Source organism: Micromys minutus (assembly GCF_963924665.1).
Source record: "Micromys minutus genome assembly, chromosome: 7".
Classification (NCBI taxonomy): domain Eukaryota; kingdom Metazoa; phylum Chordata; class Mammalia; order Rodentia; family Muridae; genus Micromys; species Micromys minutus.
The window spans coordinates 49,673,681-49,688,259 of record NC_137976.1 but is presented as its reverse complement, the minus strand read 5'-3'; the positions used below and the strand labels follow the sequence as shown (position 1 = coordinate 49,688,259).

At 40.9% G+C, this 14,579-nt stretch overlaps 1 protein-coding gene across 1 annotated transcript in view; it reads left to right on the top strand.

Moving 5' to 3' along the window:
* Nucleotides 1–14,579, top strand: part of USF3 (upstream transcription factor family member 3) — a 58,104-nt gene that overhangs the window by 30,894 nt on the left and 12,631 nt on the right. Inside the window, exon 6 of the mRNA XM_080919380.1 lies at nucleotides 13,176–13,272. Within this exon, the coding sequence (XP_080775506.1) occupies nucleotides 13,176–13,272 (97 nt within the window). The remainder of the gene's footprint in view (nucleotides 1–13,175; nucleotides 13,273–14,579) is intronic.

Below are 14,579 nucleotides of genomic sequence, written 5' to 3'. Positions count from 1 at the left end.
CTTCCTCCTCCTGCTCTGAAACAGTAGGTACTCCCTCCTCCCCCTTGCTCTGAAACAGGTAGGTGCTCCTTCCTCCTCCTGCTCTGAAACAGGTAGGTGCTCCCTCCCTTCCCCTGATCTGAAACAGTCCAGTGTTCTGTGTCCTCTCCCCCTCACCCCCAGAACATGTAGGTGTCTACCGTATTTCTTTCTGCTGCTTGTTAACAGACTGTGCTCTCAATTCTTCAATTATATTTGGTTTTTAGGATGATTATTTTTGTTTCCTGCCATTTATTTGGGGGGGGTTGTTATTCAGGTTAATAGCCTTGTTTTTCATTTGTTTCATTTCTCTATATACTTTAATTTTTCTTGTATTTCTAATAATCTCCTAGCACAGTTTTCTATGTGTCAAATATACCATGCGATTGCCAGACTGTCGGGCCTCTCTAAAGAATTTTACTTAGAGGAGCTACTACATTTCCTAACATTGCTTCCCAATCATTAATGTTCTTTATCTTTTAAAATTCTTACCTCGAGTCTTCTAAGATTGTTAACTTGTTCCTCATGCTCTCTATACATGCTTCATCTTCATTACTCTCCTGCCTCAGCATCCTCACAAGTGTGTGTCACTACATCTGGACTCTCCATTGATTGTCAACTCCAATTAGTATTTGTAGAGCTTAGCTTAATGTGTGATACTTTTCCCTAATGAAGGCAATTTTGTTTTTTTTTAAAATAGCAAAGATAAAACAGGATCATTAAGCACAAAACAAATGATTCAGATTATATGGAACCATGAAAAACTAGAAGAAAACTGATATCCCACTTTCAGGTTATTTGATAAAGTGTTGCACATCTGTGCAGACATCTTACAGGCATGTGTTGGCTCCAGTTTGGAAATGGCTTCCTCACTCTCACTAGTTGCACACACTGAACGCTTGGTTCAGATCAGTCTCGTATGATCTCCACTCTTTAATGGCTATATAGGTTCTTTGACAGCGGCACATAAGAACTTGTAGTAACTTTTAAACTAACTTTAATTAAATGATCTATATAAAATAAAAATGTGTAAATAGTAAATGATATCAAAACAATAAACATTAACATTCTTCCCACTTTCTAGCCTTAATACAGCTTTTATAGATAACCATTCTCAACTATTTTCTTTATATTTAGTTTTTTATTTATTAGTTTTCTGTATTCTTTTTAAACTTATATAATTTTATGTGTGTGTGTGTGTGTGCTAGTGCGTGCATGTGTGTGTCCTACACCAATGTGAAGGCCACAGGAGGACATGGATGTCTTCCTTTACCATTCTCCATCTTTTAAAAATATAGTACATTTTATTAATTATTTGAGAATTTCATTCAGTATACAATATTTTGATCATATTCACCCTCTACTCCTTCCCAACTCCTCCCCTTCCACCCCTCCCCCAACATCAACACTGTTTTTTCTAGTAACCCATTGGGTCCAGTTTGTGCTGTCTCTGCACTCGTGGGTGAACACCCATTGGTTAGCTCACTCCTCACCTTAGTCACATTCCAGAGCTCCCCAATGTGCCCGTTCCCACCCCACAACACTGGGGCTACCTGCAGGCGTAACCTGGCCTGGCTTCTTACGTGGGTTCTGGGATTTGAACTCAGGTCTTCATGCTTACACAGCAGGGACTCTCACTCAGTAGGCCGTCTCTTTAGTTGGTGTACTTATTTTAATTCTTTGCCCTCAAGTTCAGTGAAAACTGAGTGCAGTTTTCTAGATGGTCAGATTACCACACAACCTCTCCTTTGCCTTTTTCACCCTCTGAGACTTTCCTTCTAGAACCCTCAGTCCTTTGTTTTTAGTCTTAGCCAGTTGGTCTCTTCTTTTTATAAAAAGTTTTTCTTACTTAGTTTTATTCTACCTCATGGCATATGCTTATTTTGTGGATTCTTACCCTTAACTGTTGTATGGGCTTTCCCAGGAAATTTTCTTCAGTTTTTCTAGGGACTCCCCACACCCCATTCTCTTTTTTCCCTTTCATTTAGGTATTTTGTCTAAATAATAATGTTAAGCCTTTTTATTTAAATGCGTAGTGACATGTAAGTTTTTGTTTGTTTGTTTGCTTCATACTTGAGAATGAGGCATCTAAAAGCTAGTCGAAGTTAACATGCCTTTTAAACTGGAGCGACTGAAAAACTCTATAGTAGTGTGATTCAATGCATCCGCCCCTCCCCAGACCAGGAAATCACTGACCCTGGTGGCTGCCACTAGGACTGCAGCTCAAGGCCAATGGCTACTATTTTCTCTCCACAATTTACATGCTTCCCCCAGGATCACCTTGCAAAAAATGACCAGAGAGATTTGTAAGCTGAGTGTGAGCATTGTGGGGAATGTGTGGAGGTGTCTTAAAGATGTCACTGGACTGCTTCCCCTGGGAAGTGGCAAAGGACCCTTTGTCTACCTCCTGGGAAGACTCAAGCCAGACTATGGCTGCTGCAGCAGTTCCTGATATCCACTGGGTACAGGGCCAAGACTAGTTTGTCGGTGCTGTTTCCCCAACTTTCCAAGCTTCAGTTTCCTACTTTGCCAAGTGGAAACAAATCAGTATTGTACTCTGCAGCATCTGAGCTCTAGCAGTGGCTCTTGGAGCTGGATCTGAGCATGTGCAGGGACTGTACTTAGAGACTTGGGCAGCCTCATCTTCTGCCTGGGATGTACTGCCTCATTTCCCACCCCTTCTTGCCCTAAGAAGAGCTCTGAGCCTGGCCCTGGTGCTAGCCCTGTCTTGTGGCAGTGCTGAATGAGAAGAGACCAGTCGACAGGGCTTTCCAGGTGGAGTGCTGATCCCATGACCAGCCCCTGAGCCTGTGCTTGTTAATAATTCTTTCATTATGGAGATAACTTGGCTTTCCAGATACAACCCCAACCACTTCTCAAATCACGCAGGGGTGAGTGTGGGGGGAGGGGGAGGTGAAAGATACTTCCTTGGTGTCTGGTTGCCCTGTCTCTGACTCAAGCATAGAAAAGGAGCCTCACACAAAGCAATTACACCAAGGGGGTCTTTTCTCACCCTCTAGTCCTAGAGGCTTATGTGACCTGAAGGACAGACACAATTACCTGGTATCCCCTACTCAAAATTCAAACATGCTGGGTTTCACCCTGGGGTTGTTAGAGACCTGTTCTTAACTTTAAGAGACTGGCTTTCTGAGAGAATTGGCTTTAAGATATCTACACAACCCTAACTGCACACCCTTCTTCAAATAAGGGGTTGAGATACTTATTTTAGGGAGAAAGGTTGGAAGGGGAGAGAGAATTTACCAATAAAAGAATTAGCAGCTTTTTAAAAAGCTGATCAAATATGCTTTTTTTTTTTTTTTTTTTTTTTTTTTGGCCCTAATTGCTGTGTTTTGTTTTCCCCAGGAAAATGTCTCAGTCTGTTCCCTGAGAATAGAAATGGTGAAGGGGTGTAAGCTTGCTTGCAGGAGTGCTGGGGTTGCTTCAGGGGCAGGGCTAGAGACTCTGGGGCTGTAACACATAGCATTTTGCTTGCCCTGCTGGATTTGGGAGCCTCCTCTTGGCTAGTTGGAACAATTGTCCTGGAGGTTAAAATTTTCTAGTTCAAATTTCAGAGAAGATAAACTTGCTTTGTGTTGTTAGAGCAGGAAAGAAGTCTGCCGTTGGCTGAGGATATGGGTATGGGAGGGTACTGTTCCTGGAAGCCTCTCACCCAGTCTCTTACCCAGCTTCTCCAGTAAGACGGTAACGGGTGCTTCTTCGTGTTGAAACTTGTGGGGTGCCAAGGGTGGATTAGCTTGCTCTTCCACATTGCCTTCCTTGACACTTCAATTTCTTTTTAATCCCTACTGAGTGGATTAAGTTTCTATAAATGTGTGAGATTTTTTTTTGTTTGTTTGTTTGCTTGAGTTTTTGTTTTGCTTCATGTTTTTAAAAATATACTGTTCCCTCTTTCAGGAGCCTGAGGCAGGAGGTTCCCAGGTTCAAGAAAGGTGAAAGGATTGATTTCCTAGCACAGGCTAATCATGCTTTACTTGTTCATCTTGAGGTGCAGGGACCTGGCCACTCAGTACATGTTGGGAGCTGCCTAGTAAAGTCTTAGCTTCCACGTACCCTTGACTTTCATTCCTGGGTCCTGTAAGTTCTTGAAGAAAGGAAATCGCAACCATTTCACTTTCTGAGTGTGTCTCGTACGTGCAGAGGAATATGTGATCACCGGATCAAGAAGCTGGCAGGTTGTCCTCACTGTTATGTTCCCTGCCTGCTGTTTAAGTAGGAGTGCAGGTCTCGAGCATTATTGGGTCCTACTGTTATTCTGATTCTTGTTTTAAGGAAGTACAGTATTACTTTTCCCTTTCTAACTCTGCGGTTCCAGGATTGGGAACTGGGGCCGTACATACTACATGGGCTGGTTTTCTTTAAGTAAAAGAAACCTTTTCTAGTTTCCTAGGTCTGAATATTGGGTCTCTGTAGTGACTTGCTTGAAGGAGCCTAGAACTGAAGCTTATAGGATTAAACCACTACGTCACAACAGTGGCTACACGAGAGAGCAATAAAGGCCTGGTGACATTAATACTATGTACATTAGAGTGGTTAGTCATTCACGGCCACATGCTTAGAAGTCAAAGAAACCAGGAGTGAGCCTGGCCTACCTGCCAGGCGGAACGGCGGCTCATAGAGGCTGAGCAACTGTGCCTGATCCAGCAAACAGAAACAGAACGTTGGAACTTCTGCTCACACCCGACGACTCTGAGGCATAAAACAGGGCTTGACCAATGTGACACCTCAACCAGTGGAGAACCAGGGACACAGATCAGATACAAGGGAAAGGTAAGAACATATCACTGACAACAAAATGGCAAGAGGAAAGAGAAAGAGTATATCCCAAGGGAACCAAGACAATCTAGCAACACCAGAGCCCAGCTCTCCCATAACAGCAAACATCGGAACTCCAAACACTCCAGAAAAAGAAGACACAGACCTGAAATCATGTCTCAAGACGCTGATAGAGTTAATTAAACAAGAAAGGGAGGAAAAGCAAAAAGATTCAGAAGCTTTTAAAGAAGAAACAAGAAAAACACTCAAAGAACTCAAAGAACTAGAGGAAAACAGAACCAAAGAAATAAAGGAATGGAAGAGGGAAATTAAAACAGAGATTGACACAATAAAGAAAACACTAAAAGAGATAACCCTAGAGTCAGAACACCAAAAAAAGAAATCAGGAGTCACAGAAGCAAGCATTTCCAATAGATTACAAGAGATCAAAGAGAGAATCTCGGGGCAGAAGACAACATTGCAAACATAGACAAAACAGCCAGAGAAGATGCAAAAAACAAAAAGCTCCTAACCCAAAATGTCCGGGAAATCCAAGACACAATGAGAAGACCGAACCTAAGGATAATAGGAATAGAAGAGGGAGAAGAGTATCAACTAAGGGGCACAGTAAATATCTTCAACAAAATCATAGAAGAAAACTTCCCTACCCTCAAGAATGAGATGACCACGAGCATAAAAGAAGCCTTCAGAACTCCAAATAGGTTGGACCAGAAAAGAAATATTTCCCGACACATAATAGTAAAAGCATCAAGCGCCCAAAGTAAAGAAAGAATACTAAAAGCAGTAAGGGAAAAAGGTCAGGTAACATATAAAGGCAGACCAATCAGACTCACACCCGATTTCTCAACAGAGACTATGAAAGCTAGAAGAGTCTGGACAGACATCATGCACTCCTTAAGAGAGCACAAGTGCCAGCCCAAGCTGCTATACCCAGCAAAACTATCAATCACCATCGATGGAGAGACGAAGATATTTCAAAACAAATCAAAATTCACACAATATCTGACCACAAACCCAGCACTACAACGAATTATAGGTGGAAAACCCAATACAATGAGGGAAAATACAGCCTAGTAAGAACAAGAAAACTCCTAAACAAGAAAACTAAAAGAAGAAAAAAACACAGACACAACTCAACCCAAAAAAGCAATAATAGCAGGAAACAGAAACAACTATTCCTTGATATCTATTAACATAAATGGTCTCAACTCCCCAATAAACAGACATAGACTATCAGACTGGATACATAAACAAAATCCACCCTTTTGCTGCATACAGGAAACTCATCTCAGAGACAAAGACAGACACTATCTCAGAGTAAAAGGGTGGGAAAAAAACTTCCAAGCAAACAGCTCCAAGAAGCAAGCTGGAGTGGCTATTCTAATATCGAATACAGTAAATTTCCAACCAAAAGTTATCAAAAAAGATAAGGAAGGACACTTTTTACTCATTACCGGGGAAATCTGTCAGGAGGAACTCTCAATCCTTAACATATATGCTCCAAATAAAAAATCACCCACATTCATAAAAGAAACCCTACTAAAGCTCAAAAAATACATCTCACCCCACACAATAATAGTGGGAGACTTTAATACCCCACTCTCACCAATGGACAGGGAAACAGAAACTGAACAAGGACACTGCAAAACTAGCAGAGACTTTGAACCAACTAGAATTAATAGATATATACAGAACATACTATCCCAAAGTAAAAGAATACACCTTCTTCTCACCACCCCATGGCACCTTCTCGAAAATTGACCACATAATTGGGCACAGAACGAGCCTCCATCGATATAAGAAGATTGGAATACTCCCATGCATCCTCTCAGATCACCATGGTCTACGGCTGGTCTTTAACAACAACAAAGACAACAAAAAGCCCACATACACATGGAAACTAAACAATGCTCTGTTAAAGGATAGCAGGATCAAAGAAGAAATAAAGAAAGAAATTAAGGACTTTCTAGAATTCAACGAAAACGAAAACACAACATACCCAAACCTCTGGGATGCAATGAAAGCAGTATTGAGAGGAAAACTCATAGCCCTAAGTGCTTCCACAAAGAAACTGGAGAGAGCTCACATCAGCAACCTGACAGCACAGCTAAAAGCCCTAGAACAAAAGGAAGCAGATATACCCAAAAAGAGTAGACAGCAAGAAATAATCAAAATTAGGGCAGAAATAGACCAAATAGAAACAAAAAGAACCATTGAAAAAATCAACAAAACCAAGAGTTGGTTCTTTGAGAAAATCAACAAGATTGATAAACCCCTAGCCAGACTAACTAGAGGGCAAAGAGAGAGTATCCAAATTAACAAAATCAGAAAGGAAAGTGGGGACATAACAACTGAAACTGAGGAAATTCAAGAAATCATCAGATCCTACTACAAAAACTTATACTCCACAAAATTGGAAAATCTGGAGGAAATGGATGAATTTCTTGACAGATACAAGGTCCCAAAGTTAAACCAGGACCAAGTAAACCATCTAAATAACCCTATAACACCTAAAGAAATAGAAGAAGTCATCAAAAGCCTCCCAACCAAAAAAAGCCCAGGTCCAGACGGGTTCAGTGCAGAATTTTATCAGACTTTTATTGAGGATATGACACCAATACTCGCCAAACTATTCCAAAAGATAGAATCAGATGGAATATTACCCAACTCATTTTTTGAGGCTACAGTAACCCTCGTACCTAAACCACACAAAGACCCTACAAGGAAAGAGAACTTCAGACCAATCTCACTTATGAACATTGATGCAAAAATACTCAACAAAATCTTCGCAAACCGAATCCAAGAACACATCAAAACGATCATTCATCATGACCAAGTAGGCTTCATCCCTGGGATGCAGGGATGGTTTAACATAAGGAAATCCATCAATGTAATCCACCATATAAACAAACTCAAAGACCAAAATCACATGGTCATATCACTAGACGCTGAGAAAGCATTCGACAAAATCCAACACTCCTTCATGTTAAAAGTCCTGGAAAGAACAGGAATCCAAGGCCCATACTTAAACATAATAAAAGCAATATACAGCAAACCAACAGCCAATATCAAACTTAATGGCGAGAAACTTGAAGCAATCCCACTAAAATCAGGGACTTGACAAGGCTGCCCACTCTCCCCCTACCTATTCAACATAGTACTGGAAGTCCTGGCTGGAGCAATTAGACAGCAAAAGGAGATCAAGGGGATACAAATCGGAAAGGAAGAGATAAAAACATCACTCTTTGCCGATGACATGATAGTGTACTTGAGTGACCCCAAAAATTCCACCAGAGAACTCCTACAGCTGATAAACAAGTTCAGCAAAGTGGCTGGATACAAAATTAACTCAAACAAATCAGTAGCCTTCCTGTACTCAAAGGACAAACATGTGGAGAAAGAAATTAGGGAAAACGTACCCTTCACAATCGTTACAAAAACTATGAAATACCTTGGTGTGACTCTAACTAAGCAAGTGAAGGACCTGTATGACAAGAACTTCAAACCTCTAAAGAAAGAAATTGAGAAGGATCTCAGAAAATGGAAAGATTTCCCATGCTCATGGATTGGAAAAATCAACATCTTAAAAATGGCCATCCTACCAAAAGCAATCTACAGATTCAATGCAATCCCCATCAAAATTCCAACCCAGTTCTTCATGGAATTGGAAAGATCAATGTGCAATTTCATATGGAATAACAAAAGACCTAGAATAGCGAAATCCATCCTCAACAACAAAAAAACATCTGCGGGAATCACTATCCCTGACCTCAAGCTATATTACAAGGCAATTGTGCTGAAAACTGCATGGTACTGGTACAGAAATAGGCATGAGGATCAATGGAATAGAATAGAAGATCCAGAAATGAGCCCTCATGTATATGGTCACCTGATTTTTGACAAAGGAGCAGTAAACATTCAATGGAAAAAGGACAGCCTATTCAACAAATGGTGCTGGTCCAACTGGCACTCAGCATGCAAAAGAATGAAAATAGACCCGTTCTTATCTCCTTGTACAAAGCTCAAGTGCAAGTGGATTAAAGATCTCCACATTAAACCAGATACACTGAAACTATTAGATGACAAAGTAGGGAAAACCTTAGAACACGTAGGCACAGGAGAAAATTTCCTGAACAAAACACCAATGGCTCAAGCTCTAAGGTCAAAGATTGACAAATGGGACTTAAGAGATTGCAAAGTTTCTGTAAGGCTAAAGACATCGTCAAGAAAACAAAACGGCAACCAACAGAATGGGAAAAGATCTTTACCAACACCACATCAGATAGAGGCCTAATATCCAAGGTGTACAAGGAACTCAAAAAGCTAGACACCAGAGAATCAAATAACCCTATTAAAAAATGGGGTACAGAGCTAAACAAAACGTTTTCAGTTGAGGAACACCGAATGGCTGAGAAACACCTGAGGAAGTGCTCGACATTCTTAGCCATCAGGGAAATGCAAATCAAAACAACCCTGAGATTCCACCTCACACCAGTCAGATTGGCCAAGATCCAAAACTCAGATGACAGCAGATGCTGGCGAGGCTGTGGAGAAAGAGGAACACTTCTCCACTGTTGGTGGGGTTGCAAGCTAATAAAACCACTCTGGAAATCTGTCTGGAAATACCTCAGAAAATTGGATATAGTACTACCTGAAGACCCAGCTATTCCACTTCTGGGCATATACCCCAGAGACACTTTAATACACAACAAAGATATATGCACCACAATGTTCATAGCAACTCTATTTATAATAGCCAGAAGCTGGAAAGAACCCAGATGTCCTTCAGAAGATGAATGGATACAAAAATTGTGGTACATATACACAATGGAATACTACTCAGCCACCAGAAACAATGACTTAACCAAATTCTTAAGAAAATGGCTGCATCTAGAGAATATCATCCTGAGTGAGATAACCCAGTCACAAAAGAACAGACATAATATGCAGTCACTGATAGTGGGATGCTAACCCCAGAGGCTTGCACTCCCCCAGAAACAACTCACAGACTGTATGAAGTCCAAGAAATAAAGAAAACAAAAAAAATATACCTTTATTTACAAAATAAGAAGACTTTGACTATTTTCATGTTGCGTTTTGTTTTGCATGTACTTTATGCTTATTGTAACTATTGGGTTTTCAATGCGTACTGTCGGGCCCTTGAAAAAAATCAAGTACTGACTAAAAAAATATATTCACATGGTTTTATGTGAAAATATTTTAATGTCTGAAAAAACAGTACTGACAAAAAAGTATAATTTTAAGCAAAAAATGTTTAAAATCTGTACATTTATCTTTGTTTTGTAAAATAAAGTCGTTTAAAAAAAAAAGAAAGAAAGAAACCAGGAGTGACCACTGGGTAGCTAGATGCTTCTTAGTATAAACTGGCAAGTGGAAGAAATAGTCATTGGAAAGTCAAGGCCAGATGAGGTCCTTGGGTGTCCTCTGTTGTGTCTACCTCATTCCTTAGACACAGGTTCTTGCTGAACCTGGAGCTCACTGGTTTCTTTCATTTTATTTAATGGGTTTTGTTTTTGTTTTTGGCTAGGCTGGCAGCCAGCAAGTCCAGCAATCCTGTACTCTTTGTTCCTTGCTCTCAGCACTGGGGTTGCAGGGATCCAAGTTCAGGGCCTCATGCTTCTGCAGAAAGCACTCTTACCTGCTGAGCCAGCAGCTCTGTCTGTTTTCTGTTTTTGTTTTTTTTTTTTTTTTAAGAATTATTTATTTTATGTATATGAGTAGTATGATACACAGTAGTGGTGTATCATAAGACACCAAAAGACGGCATTGGATCCCATTACAGATGATTGTGAGCCACTATGTGGTTGCTGGGAATTGAACTCGGGACCTCTGGAAGAGCAGTCAGTGCTCTTAACTGCTGAACCATCTCTCCAGCCCTTCTTTCTGGGTTTTTTAAAAAGTATATTAGTGTAGATTATTTCTGGAAGGATGTGCATGCAGCTTCACAATGATTGTGTCTAGGACAGGATCTGGAGAGCAAGAGCATAGAGGAATGTTGCTCTTCAGCTTTTATTCCTTCATATTATTTACATTTGGCCATATTCACATAATGTTTTTGTTCTCTGTGTGTATATGATTATGTGCTGTGTGTGTGACAGAGGTCAATATTAGCTGTCTTCCTTGGTTGCAGTCTACCTTATATTTTTTTTGAGACTTGCTCTTACACTGAACCTGGAGTTCAATGATTCACCCAAACTGTCTGACTAGTGAGCTCCAGAGGTCTGCCTATCTCTGTCTCCCCAAGGGTAAAATTATAGACATGATCTGCCATGCCCCATGCAGTGATCTGAACTCAGGTCCTCACACTTGCCTGGCAAGTACTTTACTGATTAACCCATCTTCCAGTCCCCACATTATATTTTCAGTCTTAAGGTTTATTAAGACCATGGTTCTAGTGAGATGGCGTGGTGCTGATCTGAAGGGTACCCGAGTTCTGTTCCCAGCACCCACGTCAGGTGGCTCACAACCACCTGTGACTCCAGCTTCTAGGGATCCAGTATCTTCTTCTGAGCTCTGTAGGCACCTGCACACAGTGCTTTCTCCCACACAAAAGCACACATATACACATAGTTAGAAATATAAAATAACCTTCAAAAATGTTAAGAATAAAACAGTGCTTTGATGTAAGATGTAACCTTTGAAGAAAAGTTTAGAAATGGGATATAGTGAGAGCATGGCAGTCAGTCAAGTGATGCTCCTTTCTCAGCCCAGTTCAGGAGTAACTGAGAAGGCCTTCCTGTGGCCTCTTTTCCAGCTAGTCTTTTCAGTGTGCCTCACCCTTCAGCCCTGTCTTACACCGAGGTCATCCCTGCCCGAGGGCCTTTGCTTTCTGAGCCTGTGATCTGCACCTCTTTCTCCAGATAACCTCAGGGGATGTTTAACTCTCTTCAGGTTTTACTTGGGTGTCACTTTACTGGGAGCTCCCAAAGGTCTCTCTTCAAGAGCAATGAGAGGTGACTTAACAAAAAACAAAAAAACTTAACCTGGCAGTTGAGGAGCAGACAAGTCCAACCAAAGATTCCAGCCCTTGGGCTGTACACTGTAAGTAGGAGCTAGTCTTGCTTGGTTCCCAGTACCCCAGTCAGGCATCTCACAATGTCCTGTAACTCCAGGCCACTGGGATCCAACACCTCTAGTCTCTTTGGGCACTCATGTGCTTAAACCTCCACAAAAGCACAAAGATCATCAAAAATAATAAAATCTTAAAAAAAATAAATGATTTCTAGTTCTAATTATGTGCTTACATGGTACAGAGAGAAAGATCACACTTTTTAAAATAATTATTGTTTATGTGTATGTGTGAGTTTGTGTACACTGTAAGTGCAGGCCATTGCAGAGCCTGAGAGGTTCTTAGAGCCAATGGAATTGGAACTACAAGTGGTTGTGAGCTCCATATGGATATTAGGAACCAAGCCAAACTTCTCAAAGGCAGTAAGTGACCTTAACTGCTAAGCCATCTTCCCAGCCTGTTTCTTTATATTAGGGTGCTAATCTACAAGAGCAGAGTCAGCTGCTGAGCCATCTCTCCATCTCTCTTTATTCTTGTGAGGGTGCTTAATCCCATTCAGGAGGGTAAAGCCCTCCTAGACTTCAGCTCCAAATACCAGCAGCTGTACATGTAAATTTGGCAGAATGTCACAAATGTTCAATTCACATGCTGCCATCGACAGTTTCCTACCTTATCCTCTTTAATTTTCCCTTGTTCTGCTTCTTGTAGGTCATGCAAAAATCTGTTTGCCCAATTTCGTGTGTATGATTTTTTTTATTTTTGATGATGCTGTGTGTGCACATGCACATGTCACTCTTTAAATAATTTTGGCTTTATTTGTATTGTATGTGCAGCCACACGTGTGTATGTGGATGTACTTGCATATACATGTACATGTGAAGGCCAGAGTACACTTCTGGTGCTGTTCTTTCTGGCATGCCTTTACTTTTCTTACTTTTTAGATTAGTTGGCCTAGAACTCGGTGTAGACAGGCTAGCTTTGAACTCAGAGAGCTGCTTGCTTCTGTTTCCTAAATGCTAGGATTAAAGATGTGGTCGGCCACACCCGTCCCTTCCACCTTGCTTATTGCTAGGATCTCTCACTGGCTTGAGGCTCACCTATTAGGTCTTTATGCTTTTGCCTATATTCCTAGATCCTAGAACCAATCCCGACACATAGTAAATGGTCAGATGCTTAGTAAATATAAAATGAACAGTAGAAACCTTTGAACTTTGTATCTAATTTGAATATTAAAAAGTTATGTATCACATGTGATAAAGGTATCACATTGAGCAAATCTTCTTACAGGTTTTACCTTTTAATGAAGTGTTAAATTGTTACTTTTCTTTTGTAGAGCAAGAACATGATCCTGGACCAAGCCTTTAAGTACATAACAGAACTGAAGCGGCAGAATGATGAACTCCTGCTCAATGGAGGGAACAGTGAACAAGGTGGAGACCTGCCTCGTCCTGCAGTCTCCTGTTTGTGTGGCAGTGACGTACATGCACTTAAGGACATGGACGCTCCCCAGCCCTCCAGTCAGAATAGGCTTGCCTTCAAGCAGCTCGAGAGAATAGCATTGCAAATGAGATCATTGTAGCTGAACTCTTCTTCCTCTGTGGTTAATTTTAATCTTGTAAAAACACATAACTTCAACTTTGATTACTTCTGTTTCATGTTTGCCTAAGTCATAAAACTAATAATGTTAAGTCTCTGATCCACCTGGATCTTGCAGTTAGGACATTCTCAGAAGATGACTCACAGAGGAGCTGTGCTCATAGTAACTTATAAACAAGATTAGAGAATAGATCTGGGCCAAGTTTTAACGATGCATTGACTCAGAAGACCAAATTCATAATTGTTTGCATTAGTATAAAGTATATCTTGGACTGCCAGGTCATTTAATATACTTGATTTTTAGGTGTAACTTTTGTGTTGTGGGTTCTGAGTTTTCCAGAAGCATTGGTGAGAAGCTGAAAGAAAACACTCCCGGACCAGTGTATAGCTCAGGGTGGAAGGCCAGTTGGGTGGTCCTTTATTATGGCTCTGAAAAGAACAGAGGGTTTCCTGTGACAAACCTTAAAAGGAGTAGCAGACCACCTTCCAAGGAACCCTATTTTACTGACTTTGGACACTGCTGGTACTGGGCAAGAATAGTATTGGAGAGCATTCCAGGAGGGCAGGGCAGCATTTGGAATTCTTCCTTACACTTGGTTAAGAAGCTGCAATCCTAAGTCAGCTCTCGAATGATGCAGGCCACCCTATGGATGCTTCCATCACGCAGCATTGGTGTTTGGAACACTGGGAGGTACTCAAGATGCTCTGAGGGCACAGTGATCTTTAGACTTTCCCAATGAAAGCTCCTTTGCCTGAGAACACAAGGCTAGGCCAAGCAAGTTATCTTAGTGAAAAGGGAAGCTAATGACAAACTACCAGGCACATTCGACTCAAAAAAGAAAGTCATTTAGGTGATCAGCACCTAGATAGTTTGACTACTTGGGGATGCAGTGGGTGTAGAGGATTTAAGGTTTCTGTTCTTGCTGACTTGGAGTGGTATGGAATTAGATTGCTGCAGGACCATCTGAGGATGGATTGACTGTAAGCAGAAGAGAAAAACAGGAGGCACATAAAGTCCAAGACAAATATAATCACCACCAAGATTATAATAAGTATAATTTATTTCAACTATGAAAATTCAGAGGTCCAGTTCCAAAGCTGTTTTCCAAAAGGGATGGTAGTATCTGGAATGGTTTGAACC